This window comes from Xenopus tropicalis, chromosome 7, assembly GCF_000004195.4.
Source record: "Xenopus tropicalis strain Nigerian chromosome 7, UCB_Xtro_10.0, whole genome shotgun sequence".
In the NCBI taxonomy this organism is placed as follows: domain Eukaryota; kingdom Metazoa; phylum Chordata; class Amphibia; order Anura; family Pipidae; genus Xenopus; species Xenopus tropicalis.
The window spans coordinates 3,160,780-3,187,074 of NC_030683.2; the positions used below are offsets into that span (position 1 = coordinate 3,160,780).

Here is a 26,295-nt window from a genome sequence, read left to right on the forward strand (position 1 = left end):
AAATTTGCGAAACGGGGAAAAAGTTGCACGTCAAAAACAATTGCCGTGCGTGACAATTATGTTGACACGGGCGACAATTTTTTGGACGCAGGTGACAATTATTTTTTCTGGCGATCATTTTGTTGCCCGTTTCATAAAAATATCTGCCAATGGCGAAACGTGGAAATTCGCTGCGAATTCACGCCTACCGAATTATTTCGCCCATCACTAATTATAATTCTTTTTTTTTACCAAACAAACCTTCATTTTCTCTCCCTGATTCTGAATGTGATGTAACCGATAAATAATCGGTTCAAAATGGTGAAAAATTTGTGGTAAAGCGAAAATGACATGTCACCTGCGACAATTTTTTTTTGCGTGCAACATTTTCGCTGTTTCACAAATTTTTGTAATATATAATATGATCACCGATTTGAAAGGAAATTAATTTATAATTAGTGATGAGCAAATCTGTCACGTTTTGCTGAAAAATTCGCAAATCTTTGAAAAGATTCCTGAAATGGCGAAAAATTCAAATTTTTTGACAATAACAATTTTTTATTGCATGGGGATTTTCTCTGTGGTGAATTTTGCCACCCGTTTCACAAAAAAATCTGCCAATGGCGAAACGTGGAAATTCGCCACGAATCCACGCCGGCCAAATTATTTCGCCCATCACTAGTTATAATACTTTTTTTTTTTTTTACCAAAAAAACCATCATTTTCTCTCCCTTATTCTGAATGTGATCTAATAAATAATTCCCCCCTAGGGTGTTATAAATAACATGATCAGATTTCAAAGGAAATTAATTTATAATCAGTGACGAGCAAATCTGTCCCTTTTTGCAAATCTTTGAAAAGTTTCATGAAACGGCGGAAAAATCGTGAAACGGAAAAAGTTGCATGTAAAAAAATTGTTGTGCGTGACCATTTTTTGACACAGACGACAATTTTTTGGACACTTATTGGACACTTATTTTTTGTGGGTGACAATCATTTTGTTGCCAGTTTCATGAAAAAATCTGCTGATGGCGAAATGTGGAAATTCGCCGCAAATTATTTCGCCCATCGCTAGTTATAATTCTTTTTTAAATATGTCACATGATCACAGAATTCAAAGGAAATTAATTTATAATTAGTGACGAGAGAATCTGTCCCGTTTTGCTGAAAAATTTGCGAATCTTTGAAATGGTTCGCAAAATGGTGGAAAATTTGTGAGAAAATTACGGCTGAACCAATCCCAATTTTTTGTTGGATTCGGTTTCGGACGAATCTGAATTAGCATAAATTAGCATATGCTACTTAGTATTCGGAAAGGGTTCAAATTTAGGGGGGGGGGAAGGGAAAAATTTTTCTTTTAACCCTTCCGATTTGGTTCGGGATTCGGCAGAATCCGCCAGGGTGGGTTTGGTGCATCCCTAGTGAAAATGACACCCGTGACAATTTTTTTTTTACGTGCGACATTTTCACTGTTTCGCAAATTTTTGTAATATGTAATATGATCATCGATTTGAAAGGAAATGAATTTACAATTAGTGATTCGGTCCCATTTTGCTTCGCTGAAAAATTTGCAAATTTTTGAAAAATGTGCCAATGGCGAAACTCGCCGCAAATCCACCCCTGCCGAATTATTTCGCCCATCACTAATTATAATTCTTTTTTTTTTACCAAACAACAAACCATCATTTTCTCTCCTGATTCTGAATGTGATGTAACCCTTCCTTATTTGCCCCAAAAACCACCCTCCCCGCCCGGCCCTGGAAATCGAACGAGCGAAACCATCGCAATTTTCTCCCCCAAAGTGAATGAAGCCGACAATCTGCACAGACTATTGTTGCTTTTATTAATCCAGAACTGCATGCTACAGATACTGTACAGGATGAACATGACTCATTACAAAAAAAAAGAAAAAAGAAAAAAAAGAAAAAAAAATTGTCAGGTCGGAAAAAAACGTTTTTTTTTCAAATAAAAATGGGAACAAGAGCATAAAACCGAATGGCAACATCACAGCTGTTGGGGAACATTCAAAGTATTCACAAAATAAAATGGTCATTAGCATCTTCAGAAAACGTCAGAGACAGATTTTACAATTTTGCTTCAGGTCAAGTACAATTTCACTGGATGAAAAACGTTTTTTGTTTTTTTTTCGGTTTCGTCCTTTCGTATTTTTTGAGCAACATCAACATGCCTTTTTTGTTTTGTTTTTTTCGCTTTGCCACCGACACGCAGCAAATGGACAGAAAAAAATGGCAGTAGTTTCCTTTATAAATAATTCGACAGGAATTTGCCCCAAATGGGAAAGTTTTTTTTTTTTTTTCATTTTTCGTTTTTTTTTGTACCTAACGTTTTGCTCGACATTTCCCTGTCAGTCTCCTACCAAATACACCTGTTATAGCCGACAATAAAACTACGTACATACCTATCTATGTAACATCACATCAAAACGGAAGGAAAAGAAGAGGCGGGGAGTTTTGTCGCTGGGAATTTTGGCACGTGGATTTGTCGTTTTTTTTTTTTTTTTTACAAAGTCGATTTCCCTCGTTAAAATTTCAAGTCTTTGCGTAATGGCTTTTTTTTTTGTTTGTTTCTTTTTTAAAGCAATTGTGTTTCTTTGTACAATATCGATCCTTTTTGAAATGTAACTACAAATGTCCATTTTGGCGGCAAAAAACAACAACAAAAACAAAAAAAAAACAAAAAAAAAATATAAATTTATATATAAACTTAAAAACCTTGTACAAATGATATATATTTATATATATATAAGATGCTGACACTAGGAAAGGAAAAAAAAAACTTTGTACAACGTTTCAAGAAATGGGGGGGGGGGAAAAAACAGATTTTTCTTTGAAAAGAGACGACAAACAGGACACAAGCGCTTTTTCTAAGCAATAAATACTACAGGTCCATGGCTCTGATATATTCAAAACCCTCAACCCCGCCCCCAGCCCCTCCCCCAACCCCGCCCCCCACACATTTTGTCCATGTAATTACCAACCCTCTTCCCACCCCCGAAAATGATCCCCACTATGGAACAAGGCATATTCACACATTTTGTTCAGTTTTTAACCTTTTTTTGATTTTTCTGTACATTTCAACAACAAGTAACATCACAATAAAAGTCGTTTCACGAGAGAGTAAGTGGCACTGCATTCGTTGTGCGCGGAGAGGTTAAAAACCGGATGTAAAATGATTGGTTCACAAGCTCGTATTTAATACAAATAATAAAGAACCAACTCCTTCTGCGAGGGCTGCTTCAAAATTGCTTGTTTTTTTCCTTAATTTTTCTTCTTTAAATCAGTCTTTTTGTTTTTCCGAGTTTTCCTATCAGAACTACATAACAGTTAGGTATTTTTTTAATTTTTTTTTTCGTAATTTCATATATATTTATATAATTTCCCCCCCTTCTCCCGATGCTACAAAGACTTTTTTTTTTTTTTTTGAACGTGACAGCGGATGAAATTTTGGCAGAATTGCGGAGGTTTCGTTGAGGTCGGCGACTCACATCGGAGAAGTGAAGGAAGAGGTCAAATATTGACCAATGAGCTTCGTGAAAAACACCTACTAACCAATGAAAAGGAGCCGTTTGGCACAAATGAAGAACGTGGTGAAATTCATGGAAAAAAAAAAATAAAAAGGACCCAGAAATCTTTAAAAAAAAATAAGATGAAGATGGAGGAAATGTGGTTCTACTCTAAAGGTTTGGTGACGAGGGACAGGGGCTGAAGTTGCGTCGTTCCGGCCAATGAGCGGTGGGAGGGCAGAAAGGAGGTGGACGGTTGTGTGAGCGACAGGCCGTAGGGCAGAGACGACTGCAGAACGTTGTGCGGATGAGCGTGTTCTGCTCCGTTCTGGCAAATGGTGACCGGCAGAGCGCTGGGCTTCCGCGCGGGGCTCTGGGCCAGAGGCGAATGCGGCACGCAGATCCGCGCCAGCGGGTCGGGCTTCAAGGATAAAGAGAGAGGTTGCGTTTGTTCAGTTTGTGGTTTGGAGTCCGATGCGGGGGAGTCGGGCATGGCGGGAGAGGAAGGAGGGGAGTCTAATAAGCTTCCATCTGAAGAGGGCGGGCTAACGCAGCTGCCTTCACCTTGTATGTAGCGAATGCACTTCTTTTTCCTTCTGGAGAGAGGGAGACAGGGAGTCGGTCAAAAAAAAAGTATAAAAACAGTAACAGAGACGATTAGGGGGACAGGCGGAAATACAGAGAAATGACCACGTTGGGCACTAAACCAACGGATAAAAACAATAAACTTCAATCCGTGTACTTGTGCCTGAAAACAATGAGCAATGTTCCGTAATGTAGAGAAGCGCCAGGGGAAATTAAAGAAATGTTACGCCCCATTGTACGCAGCAGTCCTGCCCTGCTTTATGGCTGAGATTCTAGCTATCTGTATAACAGAGCATTCTGTCACAGTGGCACAGATCCTATCTGATCCCCCCATTGTAAGCAGCAGTCCTGCCCTGCTTTATGGCTGAGATTCTAGCTATCTGTATAACAGAGCATTCTGTCACAGTGGCACAGATCCTATCTGATCCCCCCATTGTAAGCAGCAGTCCTGCCCTGCTTTATGGCTGAGATTCTAGCTATCTGTATAACAGAGCATTCTGTCACAGTGGCACAGATCCTATCTGATCCCCCCCCCATTGTAAGCAGCAGTCCTGCCCTGCTTTATGGCTGAGATTCTAGCTATCTGTATAACAGAGCATTCTGTCACAGTGGCACAGATCCTATCTGATCCCCCCATTGTAAGCAGCAGTCCTGCCCTGCTTTATGGCTGAGATTCTAGCTATCTGTATAACAGAGCATTCTGTCACAGTGGCACAGATCCTATCTGATCCCCCCCCCATTGTAAGCAGCAGTCCTGCCCTGCTTTATGGCTGAGATTCTAGCTATCTGTATAACAGAGCATTCTGTCACAGTGGCACAGATCCTATCTGATCCCCCCATTGTAAGCAGCAGTCCTGCCCTGCTTTATGGCTGAGATTCTAGCTATCTGTATAACAGAGCATTCTGTCACAGTGGCACAGATCCTATCTGATCCCCCCCCCATTGTAAGCAGCAGTCCTGCCCTGCTTTATGGCTGAGATTCTAGCTATCTGTATAACAGAGCATTCTGTCACAGTGGCACAGATCCTATCTGATCCCCCCATTGTAAGCAGCAGTCCTGCCCTGCTTTATGGCTGAGATTCTAGCTATCTGTATAACAGAGCATTCTGTCACAGTGGCACAGATCCTATCTGATCCCCCCCATTGTAAGCAGCAGTCCTGCCCTGCTTTATGGCTGAGATTCTAGCTATCTGTATAACAGAGCATTCTGTCACAGTGGCACAGATCCTATCTGATCCCCCCATTGTAAGCAGCAGTCCTGCCCTGCTTTATGGCTGAGATTCTAGCTATCTGTATAACAGAGCATTCTGTCACAGTGGCACAGATCCTATCTGATCCCCCCATTGTAAGCAGCAGTCCTGCCCTGCTTTATGGCTGAGATTCTAGCTATCTGTATAACAGAGCATTCTGTCACAGTGGCACAGATCCTATCTGATCCCCCCCATTGTAAGCAGCAGTCCTGCCCTGCTTTATGGCTGAGATTCTAGCTATCTGTATAACAGAGCATTCTGTCACAGTGGCACAGATCCTATCTGATCCCCCCCATTGTAAGCAGCAGTCCTGCCCTGCTTTATGGCTGAGATTCTAGCTATCTGTTATAACAGAGCATTCTGTCACAGTGGCAACAGATCCTATCTGATCCCCCCATTGTAAGCAGCAGTCCTGCCCTGCTTTATGGCTGAGATTCTAGTATCTGTATAAACAGAGCATTCTGTCACAGTGGCACAGATCCTATCTGATCCCCCCATTGTAAGCAGCAGTCCTGCCTGCTTTATGGCTGAGATTCTAGCTATCTGTATAACAGGCATTCTGTCACAGTGGCACAGATCCTATCTGATCCCCCCATTGTAAGCAGCAGTCCTGCCCTGCTTTATGGCTGAGATTCTAGCTATCTGTATAACAGAGCATTCTGTCACAGTGGCACAGATCCTATCTGATCCCCCCATTGTAAGCAGCAGTCCTGCCCTGCTTTATGGCTGAGATTCTAGCTATCTGTATAATAGGACCATCATTTCATTGTTTTCAATCACAAATACCTTTTTTAATTTTAGTTTGGTAATGTTGTCCCTTGATGGCTTGTTTTGGAATCACCCAGAAATCTGTATGTTTTATACATGACATAGTGGGGTAAAATCTCCCCTGGATAAAGCTGTAATTTTTGGGACTGGAGGGTTCCCTGAACTGGGAGGAATGTTATGAGAAGGTGCTGGATATAATGAGCGACTGCCCCTGGGGGAATAAACGTATCAATTTCTATCAGAAATACATAAGGAAGCAATAAATATCGGTGGTGGTAACGAGCTGTCAATCAGAGGAAAAGAGTCGACCCTGCGGGAGCGGCCAAACAAACAACCCCAACGATTGGTCGTCTTTAATGCTTTGTTGCATAACATATCTCTCCCATCATCTCCATCAACGTATTGATAAACTGCAGGGGATTATGGGACAAGGAAAGTCACGTTTAAAGGCAACACTATCCTTTGTCATCTGACTAATTACATGGTTTGTTATGGGCAGTAAATGGGGTTTGTATGGACCTGGGGGGGGCGCTGTCGGCTCTGAGCAAAATGGGGGGACGTTGGATAGGAACCAAAAATGAATTTTACATTAAATACAAATGTTCTCGCTCTGCACTGAATGAACATGAGTTGCACAAGGTAATGAGACGGACACAATGCATCAGACAGGCAAAGGGCTGGAGATCGATACCTACCATCAGTATATTCCATATTCAAAGACTGCTTGCATCAGAACAGAGAAATAACAGGTTTAACCAAAGGGTTAATTACAAGAAAAGACAGCAAGAAGAGCAAACACTTCTACCTCCACCAGAGATGCCCAAATATATGTCCTACTGGCACCCAAAGGTTTGTATGAGCCTCAAATACATTCCCTGGATAGGAAAATATACCCTATTATAGGCCTAATGTATCTGTCTAAGGGAAACACTATGGCACCCCCTACCCATATGTATAAATACAAATATACAGAGAGGGAATGTTCTGGGCACACAATAAGCTGTACCCCCATACTGTACTGTCTAAGGGAAACACTATGGCACCTCCTACCCATATGTATAAATACAAATATACAGAGAAGGAATGTTCTGGGCACACAAAAAGCTGTACCCCCATACTGTACTGTCTAAGGGAAACACTATGGCACCCCCTACCCATATGTATAAATACAAATATACAGAGAAGGAATGTTCTGGGCACACAATAAGCTGTACCCCCATACTGTACTGTCTAAGGGAAACACTATGACACCCCCTACCCATATGTATAAATACAAATATACAGAGAGGGAATGTTCTGGGCACACAATAAGCTGTACCCCCATACTGTACTGTCTAAGGGAAACACTATGGCACCTCCTACCCATATGTATAAATACAAATATACAGAGAAGGAATGTTCTGGGCACACAATAAGCTGTACCCCCATACTGTACTGTCTAAGGGAAACACTATGACACCCCCTACCCATATGTATAAATACAAATATACAGAGAGGGAATGTTCTGGGCACACAATAAGCTGTACCCCCATACTGTACTGTCTAAGGGAAACACTATGGCACCCCCTACCCATATGTATAAATACAAATATACAGAGAGGGAATGTTCTGGGCACACAATAAGCTGTACCCCCATACTGTACTGTCTAAGGGAAACACTATGGCACCCCCTACCCATATGTATAAATACAAATATACAGAGAAGGAATGTTCTGGGCACACAATAAGCTGTACCCCCATACTGTACTGTCTAAGGGAAACACTATGGCACCCCCTACCCATATGTATAAATACAAATATACAGAGAAGGAATGTTCTGGGCACACAATAAGCTGTACCCCCATACTGTACTGTCTAAGGGAAACACTATGGCACCCCCTACCCATATGTATAAATACAAATATACAGAGAAGGAATGTTCTGGGCACACAATAAGCTGTACCCCCATACTGTACTGTCTAAGGGAAACACTATGGCACCCCCTACCCATATGTATAAATACAAATATACAGAGAAGGAATGTTCTGGGCACACAATAAGCTGTACCCCCATACTGTACTGTCTAAGGGAAACACTATGGCACCCCCTACCCATATGTATAAATACAAATATACAGAGAAGGAATGTTCTGGGCACACAATAAGCTGTACCCCCATACTGTACTGTCTAAGGGAAACACTATGGCACCTCCTACCCATATGTATAAATACAAATATACAGAGAGGGAATGTTCTGGGCACACAATAAGCTGTACCCCCATACTGTACTGTCTAAGGGAAACACTATGGCACCTCCTACCCATATGTATAAATACAAATATACAGAGAAGGAATGTTCTGGGCACACAATAAGCTGTACCCCCATACTGTACTGTCTAAGGGAAACATATCATTAAATACTACTTATAAATAGGGTATATTTTCCTTTAGACGTTGGGTGCTACCTTAAACCCTACACACCAAGAGGAAGAAAAGAAACAGAACCAACCACCAAGAATGTCCACTTTAAATAGAGAAGGGGGAATTGTATGGGATAGGAACTATTATTTGAGTTTGATCACAGGAAAATATCAGGAAGGACAGAAGGGCTCATTATTTTCCCAAGGGGCCTTGATGTTAGATACCTGCATGGTTTACACCATAAATTCTGTCTGTCAAGTCCAAACAATGCCCGACACTTCTTAGGCGCATTGGTATCTGTTAGCACAATGTAAACAGACACAAGAGTACAACACAATGGTGGACACTGCTCACGTGGATGTCATTACTTGCCCTACATTTCCCTACGTTTCTCTTGGTTTTATTTGGTAACCTCCCACTCCTTGCCGTGGGCTAGCATACATGGTGTCAAAAGCGGGCAATGGAAGTGGCAAAAGCAATGGGTTCATTCTCTCGACTGGAGGAAACAAGATGGCGGCGGTGGTCATGTCAAAGATCCGAAATGGGTACAATTGAAATCTTGTGCATGTGTCAGTGGGAGGGTCCGGTGTCTATGGAAACCATTTTGAGAGAGGGCTCATTCTCTGCTAATACATTTAGGTGGCCCTACACTAGCCATTATTGGCTTGTGGGATGAATGGAGGACTGCAGTATGAGTGGCAATACATGGTATGGATACCTGTCCTTTGTTCCATCAGTTCTGGAAGCAGATTCAATGGACTGAAGAGGAGCTTCACTAAATATGGGTCCACATGTTCAACTGATAAACTGACCGGTATCCATGGTACAAAGATATCAGTCAGGATCATCTGCCCAACATACATGTACTGAAAATCATGTCATACAATATTATTGACATGTGTATGGCCAGCTCAAGAGGAACCTCAACAGTTCCAAAGCCAGGTAGGTGATGTTGAGTCAGCAGAACCACTGACCCAGCAGAACAACTGACCCAACCCCTTAAGGTTCCTTCTAGAACCTTAAGGGGCCACAGTTGACTGACAGAGCCTTCCTAGGTTTGGAACTGGTGCCTCCATGAGTAGGAAGCCCATTACTATTGTATCTGGGAATTGGAGATCTGAGAAGTGAAACACTTGAGACCCATATAGTTGTACAGAAAGCAAATGTAGGTTACCAACTAATTTTAGGGTGACTATTCCATTCAATGGACTTTGGTCTCCTAGAACCCCCACTATTGCATTGTGTTTCCATATCGTCCAGTTGATCAGACCAACTCATCTACTGGTTAATTAGAAGGGGTTTTCCTGAGAACTGAGAAGTATTGGGGATCCCTGTACGTCAATGTGAATGTCTCCAGCAGATTCACTCCAGCACAATGGACCCGTTATGGCCACTAACTACATATGAGAATCGGGGTCAGGGGGCTCTTACATATTATAGTGGTTGGCCTTCTTTATATTTGTAATATTTGGGAATATGTTATGCGTCAAGACAAATGACCAGATTTAATTGAAACAATTTGAAATGCTCGCAGGGCAACGCGTTTCGCTCAGATTGACCCTAACACTGACACACGCATGCAACAGGTTTCAGAATGATCTCATAAAATGGATGGCGAGGAGCTAATTCTACTGCACCCACAGTCTCCTAAACCGAAACAAAAATGGCGGCCAAAGACACAAGTCTTGGAATACAACCGTACACATGAGCTTCCTGTTTTGGGAGGAAGGACATCATGGAGGCGGTAGCTTTGGGCAGGAGGAGAGAATTACCAAATAAAACAGGTCAAACCAGCCAGAGCGAGTCCAGAATATTCCATACACACCTGCAGGGACCGCACCAGTTATTCTGCTGATCAAGGCCAAAGCGCGCTCGACATTTCTTAGGAGCGCTCAGGTCTGATAGAAGCGAGCGGAAAAGATCAAGATAAAAAGAGAGAGAGAGAAAGATAAAAAGAATAATAAAAAAAAAAATAAAAATCAATGAACTGGTAACTAATTGCCAAAAAAGCAAAAGCAATTTAATTTTTTTCTATTTAATTCTATGAAAATAGGAAACTCAGTGCTGCTCAGCATCCAAAACTGCAGTGTCCCTCATTGGGGGAAATCCAATTTACTGAACTTCAACTGGACCAAATGCTCTATGTTCCCCTTTCAGTACAGTTCTTACTTCTACCAAGGGATGGTCATGCATGGTCTCAGAGAAAGGTCATCTAAATTGTATGTTTTAGGTTGTCCACATTTATATTTCTGGTCCTCAGCTCTACCAAGGATGGTCATTAAGTATCTAAGGGAAAGGTTGCCCACATTTTTTGTTTCTGGTCCTCAGTTCTACCAAGGGATGGACATTAAGTATCTAAGGGAAAGGTTGGCTGGTCCTCAGCTCTACCAAGGATGGTCATAAAGTATCTAAGGGAAATGGAAAGCACATTTTCTGTTTCTGGTCCTCAGCTCTTCCAAGGGATGGACATTAAGTATCTAAGGGAAAGGTTGGCTGGTCCTCAGCTCTACCAAGGATGGTCATAAAGTATCTATGGGAAATGGAAAGCACATTTTCTGTTTCTGGTCCTCAGCTCTTCCAAGGGATGGACATTAAGTATCTAAGGGAAAGGTTGTCCACATTTTATATATCTGGTCTTCAGCTCTACCAAGGATGGTCATTATCTAAGGGAAAGGTTGTGTACATTTTTGTTTCTGGTCCTCAGCTCTACCAAGGATGGTCATTAAGTATCTAAGGGAAAGGTTGCCCACATTTTTTGTTTCTGGTCCTCAGTTCTACCAAGGGATGGACATTAAGTATCTAAGGGAAAGGTTGGCTTGTCCTCAGCTCTACCAAGGATGGTCATAAAGTATCTACGGGAAAGGTTGTCCACATTTTATATTTCTGGTCCTCAGCTCTACCAAGGGATGGACAATAAGTATCTAAGGGAAAGGTTGTCCACATTTTATATATCTGGTCTTCAGCTCTACCAAGGATGGTCATTATCTAAGGGAAAGGTTGTGTACGTTTTTGTTTCTGGTCCTCAGCTCTACCAAGGATGGTCATTAAGTATCTAAGGATAAGGTTGCCTACATTTTTTGTTTCTGGTCCTCAGTTCTACCAAGGGATGGACATTAAGTATCTAAGGGAAAGGTTGGCTGGTCCTCAGCTCTACCAAGGATGGTCATGAAATATCTAAGGGAAATGTTGTGTCCATTGTTTGTTTTTGTCCTAAGCTCTACCAAGGGATGGACATTAAGTGTCTAAGGGAAAGGATGTCAGCTCTACCACGGGGTGGTCATAAAGTATATTAAGAAAAGATTGTATAAATGTTTTTAGTGCATAACCCTCAACTCTACTATAAGATGATGATTAATCATGATAAGTGGAACTTTCTTTAAATATTCTTAGTATACAGTCCTCCTTGCTAGGTCTCAAACTCTATGGTCGCTAAGACCTTCAAAGAAAGTTAAATCCAGAACTATTGGCCCCAGTAACAATGCAACTGCCCAATAATTTGGAGTTTTCTAGTTATTCCCAACGTTACGACATGTTCAGGGACACTGCATTTTTAGAAAAAGCTCCTCGTTCATATACATCACATGTAAAGGAGAAGGTTCAAGCATGTGTAAAGGAAAGAGAATGGATAAAAGCAGGCAGGCAGCGGTGGCGGGATGGGGGTGTTAGCAGAAGCGATGAAGCATGCTACAGAAGCACAATACTAACTCAAACAGAGCGTCAGCATGCTGTAGGGACAATAACAATTAGCTTAAGGAGGTTTTTCTAGGAATTTTTTTTTTTTTTAACAGTCTTTGCTTTTTTTTTCTGCAAGAAATACTGCATATTCTATCGGCAGAGTTAGTGCCTCGCCCAAAAGTCTGGTAAGAGCTCTGAGTACAGACTGTTATGAGGAAACACATTATCTGGAAACACACAGACACATAATTAGGATGCAGTATAGAACGTGCTTGGAAGCTGAGGCATGGAACTTCAGAAATGTTGGAAAGGTGATAGGAAATAAAAAAACACAGAATAGGTATCGGGGGCAACTCGGCAACTGGGGGTCCCGCCTGTGCCCGTGTATCTGATCGGCACAACGGTCTTCCCAGTGTGACAAAGCTACCAACACATTTATGTGGTCCTCACAAAGATGCTCTGGCTTTAAACGTGGAAGGATCTACAGATATTATCTCTATTTATGACTCTGCTTTGGAACAACCCCATCCTATGGTTAAGGGCCCACATTACACAAGACTTGTCTTGGTTATATAAGTGCCGCAAACCAGTCTCTGCCATCTTTGCAATGGGTCCAGGAGTCTGATCCAAAGACACCACCTTCCCAGGCTCCATTGTCTAGATCCTTCTGTGGGAAGAAGAAATGATGGAAGGGCCCTCTGGGAAAGGGGAGAAAGGGACCTGGACGGCTTGCTAGATAGACTCTACAGCACTAATATGGCTCAGGGACGCAGGAAGGACAACTAAGGATGGAGTTAAAGAGTAGGTTATTAAATGATGATTAATATAAATTGGATATGATGAAACAAATGGTAACCCCTTCCAGAATCCCCAGTGTAATAAGGATCTAGTCTCTCTTACTATTCACGGTTATTGAGGAATAAACAATACAAACGCATAGAGCTTGTCTATTTGGTGAGGAACACTGTCCCCAAGAAACCGCTTGGGTAAATCACAGCAATGATTCGGCCACATTTTACGATGATTTGGCTACGGAGTCTGGGGAGAGGGGGGAGGAGGGACATGGTGAAACAGTGGGGGTTATAAATGACCCCCAGATCTAGGGAATCCTGCTGACTAAGCAGAAAAACCCAATGTGAATGTCTGCACATAGTGTATGCCGAGTTATAGATAGGGTAGAGTTACCCTTTAATGATAAAATGATATTAAATGCTCCGTCAACAATAAAGAGATTCCAAACATTGTCTCAACATTAGTCAATCTGTGCCCCCCGACAAACAGACAACACCAGGCACTGATATAGGGGGGACACCCTTTTAGAATTATCCTTCTTGTGCTTTTGTAACGGACATGGCTGTTCCATAACTGTCCCTAGAAAGCCCTACAATTTTTTGATATAAGGTCACGTGATCCACAGGAAGTAGCTCCTTTGTGCAAGCAGAAAAACAAAAACAAAGGGGGCAAAATATATATTTGTGCTGAAACGGACTGACGGCAGAGCTCACTCGCTTCTCTGCGTATTTGGTCACGAGTAGGAGCTGCCAAACTGCTCGCTTCCTACTGGGAGAACTGGAATACGACTGTGGGGTTTTTCACCTTCAATGGGCAAGTCTTATTAAACCGCCAACAATGCTCTCAGCGTTAGATAACGCTGATAAAGTTAATAACAACACCGTTAAGGCTACTTTATATCAGCCCCTCTACTCTGGTCAGTTTTCTGAAGGGATGGGAGGGGCCTATTTTGAACCTGACACACTAAGAACTTCCTGTATGCTTACATCATCACACTCAGGCTTTGCCCTTACTTGTTTCCTATTGGACCAATTCATTGGTTGCTTGTGCACTAACTAGTTGCATAAACTAAAAGCTCATTGGTTATTTTCTCCCTTGCAATGACACAGGCAAACAGACTCAGCATATCTATATCATTTATGTTAGATTTACAGCTCTCTGTCACTGGCACAGGAAGCAGTGTCAGACTGACAGGGGACACAGCCAATAGGAGCTAAGCCTGCTGCCAGTACTATGACATCATATAAGGAAGTGCAAATGTAATGTTTATAGGGGTCTGTGAGGTGAAAATCTCTTCAGATTTTGTGGGAAAGATTGTTCTATTAATACGAACTGTTTAATAATGTGATAATAATAAAAATAATAACCCACACAGCAGTACTCCTGACTATAAAGGGTAAATATGCAGAGAAGGGATGTGCCCACAAAGGCTGCGCCATAAGGGGATACAATGACCCAAAACACAGAATGTTTGTTATCGGCGCAGTAGTCGCTTCCCACAGTGACGAGATTCCACATGAAGTGTTTGTAAGCGGGAAATTCGCCACTTGGGCCCTAAAAACCAACACGGGGGCTAGTGAGGAGTTGGGTGAGGAGATTAATGGCTGCCAAGCGTAAGTCGGGGGTTAATGGTTTAGCCCGGCATCCATAAGCAGAACAAGGGGGTCAGCCTGCGGGACGATTAACCCCCTCAGCAACCCCCAACCCGATCCCCACGCTTAAAGCCAGAGCAACAGTGTCAGGGCGTCGGTTTAGCGCTTAATGACAAGTCGGTTCCATTTCCTATCCCCTCTCGGGAGAAGTGGTTCATGTTAATAAAATTATAATGGCAATAAAAAGCATTTTCAGGAAAAATAATAATATTAAGAGGATAAAATGTATAGGAAAAGGTTCCCCAAAAAAAATGGCTTTAGCACCTGTGATCGGAGGAAGAGAAAGGCAAGGATTTAGGTAACACTCGCTGTGTTCTGAAAAAAAAGAACAAATTACACACAGTCCGGACATATTCATCAGATGGTCTATGCAGTATTTGTCACTATGCAAACCTCCTTAATGCCTCAATTAAACATGGGGGGGAAATGAGCGCTGACGAGCAATGATCTCCAAACTGGGGTTCGGCTGAACTGTAACTCTCAGCGTAGGTTGGAGATCACTGCTACAAAGCATGCAGCATAGCCCCCAAGCATTGCCCTCGCACCGGCACGGCACGCACACACACACGTGCACACACGCGGGAATAACAGCACACTAAGTGACATCACGCCTAATGGCTGGTTTTTTTAAACTCAACTAGTAAATACTAAGTATAAATCTAACAAAGCATGCAAATATATACATAACCTTAATATATACATTATTATTATATTCATGGTCACCTACCCACCTACCTACCCCCAGGCTGAAAGGCTGGTCATTTCTATGGAGGCTGGTTACTAATTACTGGCCAGACCCGCAGCACAAGGGTTTTATAGAGATGGAGCAGAATTTCTCTAGATGTTTGGCCAGGGTGGCTTCCCAACCATTGAAATCAAGTTGGTCCTTGGGAGCCACCCAATGGCAGGACAAAGTCGGCTCCATCTGTATGCGGTCAGCGCTAAAGGGATGAGGTTGGAACTATAGAAAGAGCACAGTGTAGCGCACACAGATGTAGCTGGGAAGTTACCAATAACTTTGGAACCAGACATAAGGGCCACTAGGGACAGGAGTCCATGGAAGGACACACAAGAAGCCTACTTTGCTGTCTCAGGCCACTTGGGTTGTCCATTTGGTCAATACTCAATAGACTGGTTGGAGTCCCTTTATATGCAGCCAAGGGCAAATCCAGAGGGGCTCATAAGGTGCCCACACAAGGGTAGATTTCAGCTGCCCATACTGGTTCTTCAGACCGATTCAGCAGCTTATCTGCCCCCAACGGGCCTACCCAACCCATATATGGCCTAAAATTGGCCATGACTGAGCAAAATCTTCCCATGTATGGCCACCATTATATCCTGTTTCTTACCTGGGGGGGGGTACCCTCTCTAGCTGACATCACAAGGGGTGGGGCTTGTTCCTCACAAGCTGATAGGGCAATATTAAAGCCTAAGAAATAGGCTGCAGCTTGGTAGGTGAAGGAAGAAGGATAAGGTTTGGTTTTTGCCTTCTCTGAGGGGGTGAGAGCGACAAGGCTTGGTCCTGGCAGTGAAACAGCCCCCGGCAGTACCACGCAAGCCAAGTCCTGCCACCACTGGGGCATCTTTGCAGCTACATCTGTGAATGTTACCCCATGCTCTTTAATCCACAATGAGGCTAACGATACCCCCCACCCCAGCCCAGTGTTTAGTTAATCACTCCCTAATGAAGTGGCACTGGCCGGCATGCTTCCAGGCACATTGTGGGGTAAATATACTTACCATTAGCCTCTCCTTGTTGCTTTTCCCTTTTCCTCTTCTTCTTCTTGCCCTACACAAGGCAAAACAGGGACAGGGGCATTTTATTAACCACTCAATGCAGGGGGGCTATTTCATAGATACGCAGGTACAAGCTCCGTACAATACAATGGGTAATCCAACTCCAGACTGTTCAGCAGTGTCGTACAAAGACCTAGTATTGCACTCACACACTGATCATGGGCTCCCTCTTACACACACACACCTATATCATAAAGCAATATATATATATACATATATACAAACACACACCTGTATCATAAAGCAATATATATATATATACATATATACAAACACACACCTGTATCATAAAGCAATATACATATACTGTAATTATTTAGACTCATTCACCCCCCCAGTGCAAGGAGATTCTCTGTAATAAGATTCTCCTTCTCCCCTGCTGCCTGCGCTCTCAATCACATTAAGTAAAGAGTAAAAACACATTTTTCATCAAACCAACAAACAGCATATAATGTATGACAAAGATTCGTTACACCAGGCTTACAATTAACAGGGGTATAAATTAACCCAATTTCTCAAATCTGCACTGGAATTAAGGACTTATACACCCCATCACGTGGGTCCCATTGAAAGACCCATTTGTTGACTATATGGTATAACCCCTTTATACACAGAGCCACGCCCCCATACATACCATGCAGTGATTGGTGTTCTCCCCGGGCAATCAACATTTAAAGCTACAAAGCTACTAAGAGTAATAATGATCACCTACATAGGCACCTACATAGTTATCCCGAGCCGACCATCCGGGGTACAGCTGCATGTGGAGTTGCCTCTCCTTCCTCGCCAGCTCATAGTATTTCGCTTGCTCTTCCCTGGATAAGGCGTGCCACTGTGCAACAGAGAAGCACTCGGTATCATGGCATGATCACATTGGCACCAATACGACCCCAGTGTAATGAACTCCCTACCCCCTACAGCTGTAGCCTGGCACCCATGGGGAAAATGCCAAGGGCCTTACAGCAGCCACTACAGGTAGGAAGGGTATATAGTAGGCAAAGATGGCAGCCACAGAACAAGATGAAGATAGTAAAGCAGAATGTACACAGAAGGGCAAGATGGAGACAGTAGGGCAAGATGGAGACAGTAGGGCAAGATGGAGACAGTAGGACAAGATGGAGACAGTAGGGCAAGATGGAGACAGTAGGACAAGATGGAGACAGTAGGGCAAGATGGAGACAGTAGGGCAAGATGGAGACAGTAGGGCAAGATGGAGACAGTAGGGCAAGATGGAGACAGTAGGGCAAGATGGAGACAGTAGGACAAGATGGAGACAGTAGGGCAAGATGGAGACAGTAGGACAAGATAGAGACAGTAGGTAAAGATGGAGACAGTAGGGCAAGATGGAGACAGTAGGACAAGATGGAGACAGTAGGGCAAGATGGAGACAGTAGGGCAAGATGGAGACATTAGGGTAAAAGGGAGACAGTAGGGCAAGATGGAGACATTAGGGTAAAAGGGAGACAGTAGGGCAAGATGGAGACAGTAGGGCAAGATGGAGACAGTAGGACAAGATGGAGACAGTAGGGCAAGATGGAGACAGTAGGGCAAGATGGAGGCAGTAGGGCAAGATAGAGGCAGTAGGGCAAGATGGAGGCAGTAGGGCAAGATGGAGGCAGTCGGGCAAGATGGGGACAGTAGGGCAAGATGGAGACATTAAGGTAAAAGGGAGACAGTAGGGCAAGATGGAGACAGTAGGGCAAGATGGAGACATTAAGGTAAAAGGGAGACAGTAGGGTAAGACAGCAGAGCAACTGAGACATTTGGATATGAGGGAGGCAGTTGGCTATGATGGGGGCATTAAAGCAAGATTGTAACAATGGAGCAAAAATGGAGCAACACAGGGCAATATTCTAGGACAGGTGACGGGGCACTTATATCAGTGTTGCCCATCCTGTGCAATTTCAGCTGTTGATGAAGAACTCAATGCCATCTAAAGGACCATTACATATTGGCCTAACAAAGTCTACGCGGGGTCCTCCATCAGGCTGGGGATAAAGCCCTACTTGCTTTGCTGAGACCCCTGGATTGGGCAGTGCCAGAGGGCTATTCCACGGCAACCCTCGGCCCCGTATCTGTGGTACAAATGAGCCCCATGTGGCAATTCTCACCCTTCGGCCAAGGATCTGATTGATGGCTGCGCTTTCTTTTAACGTGCACTCGGCCACGACTTTTGCCCTCATCTCCTTCATATACAGCATGAACGCGTTTAGAGGTTTCTTTATGTGCGGCTTTTTCTTTTCTTCTTCTTTTTTGGAATCCTGATGTTTCCTGGGGGGGGTTGAGAAAGTCAGCCAATCAGTGACCGGTTCCGTTTGCACCATGTGACACGTTGCGAATGGAATAGGGGTACTTACGAGCTATGGAGGGATCCCATGTCGCTCTGGGAAGACTCCTGTTTGACGGTGGGGGTGACGATGGCGGGGTGAGGGATTCCAGTTGTGTGCAAACTGTGATGGGGCGGCACCATGTGGGGCGGGAATCTAGAGGAAAGGAAGCTGGGTAAATCGTCAGAATAAAAATGAATGGAAGGGGAGGGAGTGAACAAAATAATACATCAGAAATAGTTAAACCAATAATAGATATATTACATGCTAGCAGCATTACTACATATAAACACATTATAATGATAAACCATTAACGTTACACCCCAATACTATGTATAATCTTATAAATGGGGTAGTTCACCTTTACAATAGGTTTAGTATGATATAGAGAATACTATTCTGAGACAATTTGCATTTGGTCTTTATTTTGTGTTATTTGCGGTTTTTGAATTATTTCGTTTTTTGTCCAGCGGCTATCTGGTTGCTAAGGTCCAATTTAACCTAGCAACCAGGCAGTGATTTGAACGAAAGACAGGAAAATGAGTAAGGGAGGGACTAAATAGAAGGATAGATAATAAAAAGTAGCAATAACAATATAATTGTAGTTTTACGGAGCAATAGTTTTTTGGCTGCCGGGGTCAGTGACCCCTGTTGGAAAGCTGGAGAGAGTCGGAAGAAGGAAAATAAATAAAAAACTATACACAATTGAAAACGATGACCAATTGAAAAACTAAGAATAGGCCTTTCTATAACATACTAAACGTTACAACATGATTCCAGCTGCAGTACCGCTTCTCACCACTATCAGCCAAATGCCAGTGTTTCCCATAGAGCCACCATTGGACAGCGCCACCATCTGATTTGTGCCACATACGGATGGTGGAAACAGAATAACTTTGGGACTAATCAGCTCCCCAGAATGGCAGAGCTTTCATTTAATGACCCCCCCAATACAATAACAATGTAACCCCCCCCTAACAGCAGCTCATTAAATGTCCCTGCCGCCTCTCGTGGCTTTGATTTAGACAGAGGAACTGATCAGAGATAACTAGTTGTATTTCTCATGGTGACACACACAGCCCCCCCCCCCCCCCCACCGGCTGATGGTTCCGTTAAAGTGTCAGCTCATCTGATGCCTTTTATGCGGGAGCGGCGGGATGCCTGCCTTTCTGCCATTATCCCCTCGGACCCCCCTGCACTTGTAACTTTTTTCATCTATATCTGCCTGCCATTTTTATTTTCCTTCCCCCCCCCCAACGAGCCCAAGTTATGGTTTATACATGATGGGGCTTTGAAGCCGGATGATTCTCCGCGCTCCCCGCGCCAAGAGAAGTGGTTTTCACCAATTCAGCCTGCCGAGAGCCCCTGAGCGCCGGTGTCTCAATCGGAAAGGGGGTCACGGGGTGTCTCCGGCGAGTCTCAGCAAGTGCGCTCTAATTGCCAATCTAGGCTTCTCCGCGCTCTTTAAAGTATAATGACCGTCACTTCATTGTGAGGAGCCCCGGCCCCGCCGCTGCACTGAATGGGTATCAAAGGCAACACTGGCGCGGGGTCAGCGGCCAACATTCCTGCTACTGTCACATGTATAATAGCCCCCCACTTGTGCCCCCCCTTATCTCTATCGGCTCTTTAATTTGCTCTGCACTCGCCTTAACTAGATACCAGCTCTAATAAGCACAGAATCCGGTACCCTGGGTCTCTCTATTGTTTAAAGCCCTTGCTGGGAGGCCCCCCAGGCATGGAATGGTAAGATACACTATGGCACCTCCTACCCATATGTATAAATACAAATATACAGAGAGGGAATGTTCTGGGCACACAATAAGCTGTACCCCCATACTGTACTGTCTAAGGGAATCACTATGGCGGCTCCCTCCCATATGTATAAATACAAATATACAGAGAAGGAATGTTCTGGGCACACAATAAGCTGTACCCCCATACTGTACTGTCTAAGGGAAACACTATGGCACCCCCTACCCATATGTATAAATACAAATATACAGAGAGGGAATGCTCTGGGCACACAATAAGCTGTACCCCCATACTGTACTGTCTAAGGGAAACACTATGGCACCCCCTACCCATATGTATAAATACAAATATACAGAGAGGGAATGTTCTGGGCACACAATAAGATGTACCCCCATACTGTACTGTCTAAGGGAAACACTATGGCACCCCCTACCCATATGTATAAATACAAATATACAGAGAAGGAATGTTCTGGGCACACAATATGCTGTACCCCCATACTGTACTGTCTAAGGGAAACACTATGGCACCTCCTACCCATATGTATAAATACAAATATACAGAGAGGGAATGTTCTGGGCACACAATAAGCTGTACCCCCATACTGTACTGTCTAAGGGAAACACTGGCACCCCCTACCCATATGTATAAATACAAATATACAGAGAAGGAATGTTCTGGGCACACAATAAGCTGTACCCCCATACTGTACTGTCTAAGGGAAACACTGGCACCCCCTACCCATATGTATAAATACAAATATACAGAGAAGGAATGTTCTGGGCACACAATAAGCTGTACCCCCATACTGTACTGTCTAAGGGAAACACTATGGCACCTCCTACCCATATGTATAAATACAAATATACAGAGAGGGAATGTTCTGAGCACACAATAAGCTGTACCCCCATACTGTACTGTCTAAGGGAAACACTATGGCACCTCCTACCCATATGTATAAATACAAATATACAGAGAAGGAATGTTCTGGGCACACAATAAGCTGTACCCCCATACTGCACTGTCTAAGGGAAACACTATGGCACCTCCTACCCATATGTATAAATACAAATATACAGAGAGGGAATGTTCTGGGCACACAATAAGCTGTACCCCCATACTGTACTGTCTAAGGGAAACACTATGGCACCTCCTACCCATATGTATAAATACAAATATACAGAGAGGGAATGTTCTGAGCACACAATAAGCTGTACCCCCATACTGTACTGTCTAAGGGAAACACTATGGCACCTCCTACCCATATGTATAAATACAAATATACAGAGAAGGAATGTTCTGGGCACACAATAAGCTGTACCCCCATACTGTACTGTCTAAGGGAAACACTATGGCACCCCCTACCCATATGTATAAATACAAATATACAGAGAAGGAATGTTCTGGGCACACAATAAGCTGTACCCCCATACTGTACTGTCTAAGGGAAACACTATGGCACCTCCTACCCATATGTATAAATACAAATATACAGAGAAGGAATGTTCTGGGCACACAATAAGCTGTACCCCCATACTGTACTGTCTAAGGGAAACACTATGGCACCCCCTACCCATATGTATAAATACAAATATACAGAGAGGGAATGTTCTGGGCACACAATAAGCTGTACCCCCATACTGTACTGTCTAAGGGAAACACTATGGCACCTCCTACCCATATGTATAAATACAAATATACAGAGAAGGAATGTTCTGGGCACACAATAAGCTGTACCCCCATACTGTACTGTCTAAGGGAAACACTATGGCACCCCCTACCCATATGTATAAATACAAATATACAGAGAAGGAATGTTCTGGGCACACAATAAGCTGTACCCCCATACTGTACTGTCTAAGGGAAACACTATGGCACCTCCTACCCATATGTATAAATACAAATATACAGAGAAGGAATGTTCTGGGCACACAATAAGCTGTACCCCCATACTGTACTGTCTAAGGGAAACACTATGGCACCCCCTACCCATATGTATAAATACAAATATACAGAGAAGGAATGTTCTGGGCACACAATAAGCTGTACCCCCATACTGTACTGTCTAAGGGAAACACTATGGCACCTCCTACCCATATGTATAAATACAAATATACAGAGAAGGAATGTTCTGGGCACACAATAAGCTGTACCCCCATACTGTACTGTCTAAGGGAAACACTATGGCACCTCCTACCCATATGTATAAATACAAATATACAGAGAAGGAATGTTCTGGGCACACAATAAGCTGTACCCCCATACTGTACTGTCTAAGGGAAACACTATGGCACCCCCTACCCATATGTATAAATACAAATATACAGAGAAGGAATGTTCTGGGCACACAATAAGAATAAACTAGTTGAATTGTTCCCCTATTGGTGTTGCTAGGGGCCAGGTTGCCAGACACCGTTACTGTGCATGTGTAACACAGGCCCAGGCCCACAGCTGGGAAGGCTCAGCTAATCTAATTAGCCATCATCATCATCATCATCATCAAAACCCATTAGGCTTTCAAGGCATCAGTGGGAAGAGTAACCTGCATGGATTTAATTAACTCGACTGGAAATCAGATGAACAGAAAATAAAACCGTCATTAGAAGTAATTAGCGAGGGCTTAAACACTGCGCAGCCGACCGGCTGGTAAATAAACTCGCAGCCATTGGAAAACGAGCTGGAATTAATTAGAGCCCAGAGGAAGGCAATCCCATGAGCACCTGGGCTGCTCTTCAGAGCAAGCGAGAATGAATCTGCCCCAAAAAGGCTTCCATGACCCCCAGGGCTCCTACCCCGCCCCACCTTCTCCATGACAACCAATCCGACCAATCCAATATAAAATATAAAAAAGAATGCTATTCCCCAGAGTGTGGTCTAAGGCAGTTCTGCTTCCAGCACCTCAGAGAGTGGGCGGGGCTGGAACTTTGTGGGTGGGACTAGAAGAACATGATGGCAGCTTACAGGAGGAGCTCAGGGAGTCTGTGACTCAAGCAGTGGGCGGGACTACAACATTGTCATGGCAGCTTAAGGGGCAGGGGGTGGTCCCAATACACTGCATTTATATTGCAGAGAAGTCTGGGTTCAATTACTGTATCAACTAAAATTGACAGGGAGAGCCTTTTTGGATGGGTCAAACCACCTGCCCGGTTTTGACAGGGAAAGCCTGGTATTTAGACGGGTCAAACCACCTGCGGTTTTGACAGGGAGAGCTCAGTGTTTGGACGGGTCAAACCACCTGCCCGGTTTTGACAGGGAAAGCCCAGTTTTTGGATGGGTCAAACCACCTGTCCGGTTTTGACAGGGAGAGCCCGGTTTTTGGACGGGTCAAACCACCTGCCCGGTTTTGACAGGGAGAGCCTAGTTTTTGGATGGGTCAAACCACCTGCCCGGTTTTGACAGGGAGAGCCCGGTTTTTGGATGGGTCAAACCACCTGCCCGGTTTTGACAGGGAGAGCCCGGTTTTTGGATGGGTCAAACCACCTGCCCGGTTTTGACAGGGAGAGCTCAGTGTTTGGACGGGTCAAACCACCTTCCCGGTTTTGACAGGGAAAGCCCAGTTTTTGGATGGGTCAAACCACCTGTCCGGTTTTGACAGGGAGAGCCCGGTTTTTGGACGGGTCAAACCACCTGCCCGGTTTTGACAGGGAGAGCCCGGTTTTTGGACGGGTCAAACCACCTGCCCGGTTTTGACAGGGAGAGCCCAGTGTTTGGATGGGTCAAGCCACCTGCCTGGTTTTTACAGGGAGAGCCCAGTTTTTGGACGGGTCAAACCAATTGCCTGATTTCCCCAATTTAGAAAGTCTGGCCGGACTCTTTCAGATTGACGTGGTGATCAACTGCCCCTGCGACATCACAGCCCCCCCATGATGTCATAGCCCTGCCCAATGATGCAATGACCCGCCCCACTGTCCAGGGTTAGCCATGGCAAAAGGTGCCAACACTTCCCTTACTACCTAGTCATTTAGGCCCAGTTTTGGGTGACTTATTAAAAAAACACAAATTCACAATAAACACTGGCAGGGTTAACTTCCCCTTAAATAATTCCATCCATGCTGATGGGGTAAATACAGTTTTTTGAACATTTCTGGAACAATAAAGCACAAATCAATATAAATGCAGTAAAACATGAAGGTTCAATGAAGGAGACTCACCTTGACATGGAAGCATTGACGGTAAGGGCGGTGGGGTAGGGGTGCCGGAAGCCCCCTGTCGTGATTGGGTAAACGGGCTGACCTTGCCTGGGAAAATTAGAGGGGAAATAAAAAACAAGAAAAAGAATGAGCAATTTTCTCATTTGATCAGGAGAGAAATCTGGGGGATTGCGCAGATCAAAGCGACAGAGACGCGCGGAACAATTTTAATGCCATAAATGAAGTCCGGGCGGCTAATTAAATTCTATAACCTCGGCTCGTGTCAATATCGGCCGGTCCCAGGAGCTGACGCTTAGGTGTTTTGTTGTCGTAATTAAAGGCGAAATCTGGGCCGCTTTAATGGAGCCGTCACGCTAATTGAGAGCGTCGGAGCCAAAGACGCACAATAATGAATGGAAATTTATACCAAAATAAAATAGAGGGAAATCAAAGGCGTTCGGCGGCGCTTGGGGGCCCCTCGCGCTATTTAGATCTTGGGGAGAAAACATTAAATTAACAGAGCTTAATTTGTAGCCTTTTGTCACGTTAATCAGCGCTGACAAGACTTTCCGGCAGAAAGTCCCCACTTACGGTTGTGGGGGGACCCGCAGAGAGTCGCAGCTCGTTACAATAATTAATAATTACAAAGGCGGGAGCTCGGGGACGGCTCGGAGTTTCCGGCCTCGCGGGTCCCAAATATATAGAATTAAAAAAGGCAAAAGGAAACGTCGGATCGGAGAAGTCCCTGCTGGGTTCTACTCAGCGTCCTTGGGTTTTACACACAGAATAAACGGGATTTATGGGCTTTGGGCCTAAATAACCAATGAGGCAGTCGCGGAACAGCTCTGGCTTGTTATTGGAGGATTCAGCCAATGCAATAATAAAGGCAAATAGGGAAAGGGGCAGTGATGCCAACAATGCCAAAGGGACAGGGCACTAAGGCCCTTGTTCCTTATGCTCTAGTAGAAGCCCCCTCTCCAAAGATTGCTGCCCCTGTACAGGCCTCCGGCAATAAGGAGGTGCCCTGCTACCCCGCACCCCAACTGAAAATGTCCTGCCCTCGGTTCAGGGGCACTGGCACAATATGTTTCTTGGTACTGGTGCCCACACTACTGGTCGGACAGGACATGAAGCCACCATGGTGGCCACCAACCCTCACTGTGCTGCTCTTCATTGTCAAGACCACTATGGTGAAACAAGGCCATCCTATGGGGCAACTTGATGCCAGGGTTGGACTGGCATGTCAGAGTACCAGAAGGCCTCCAGATGCCTACATAACCATTTGCAGTGCCTCTATGAAATTGAGTGGGTCCTGGATATCAGGTTCTCTAGTGGGTCCTAGATGGCTCAATCTAATACTACTTGGGCCGAAGGGGCCTGTGTAAAGGTTCCTTCATTTTGTTTGTCCTGGTCCTGGATATCAGGTTCTCTAGTGGGTCCTAGATGGCCCAATCTGATACTACTTGGGCTCCAAGTAGGCTCCCAAGGCTCCTTCATTTTGTTTGTCTTTTCCAGCTGCAAAGAGCTCAGTCCTGCTGTGAGTCCAAAGGAGCAGTTGGTTGAACAAGGGCACAGTTGGAACGTTGAGGGGCCACAGGCCAGTTAGTGGTTCCTTTGGTCTAACAAACACATTCTATAAGTAACTCAACTATATCTAATGTCC

General features: G+C 44.1%; 1 protein-coding gene across 36 annotated transcripts in view; it reads right to left on the reverse strand.

Moving 5' to 3' along the window:
- Positions 1-1,801: 1,801 nt before the first annotated feature.
- Positions 1,802-26,295, reverse strand: part of tcf7l2 (transcription factor 7 like 2) — a 158,026-nt gene continuing 133,532 nt past the window's right edge. For 4 of the 36 annotated variants that reach the window (XM_031904715.1, XM_031904705.1, XM_031904714.1 and 1 more), the window contains 8 exons: positions 24,654-24,740; positions 18,778-18,903; positions 18,532-18,691; positions 17,145-17,252; positions 16,364-16,412; positions 14,888-14,938; positions 10,330-10,402; positions 1,802-4,098 (listed from right to left, as the gene is read on the reverse strand). In XM_031904715.1, the coding sequence (XP_031760575.1) occupies positions 3,669-4,098; positions 10,330-10,402; positions 14,888-14,938; positions 16,364-16,412; positions 17,145-17,252; positions 18,532-18,691; positions 18,778-18,903; positions 24,654-24,740 (1,084 nt within the window). In that variant the 3' untranslated portion in view covers positions 1,802-3,668. 36 annotated transcript variants of the gene reach the window in all.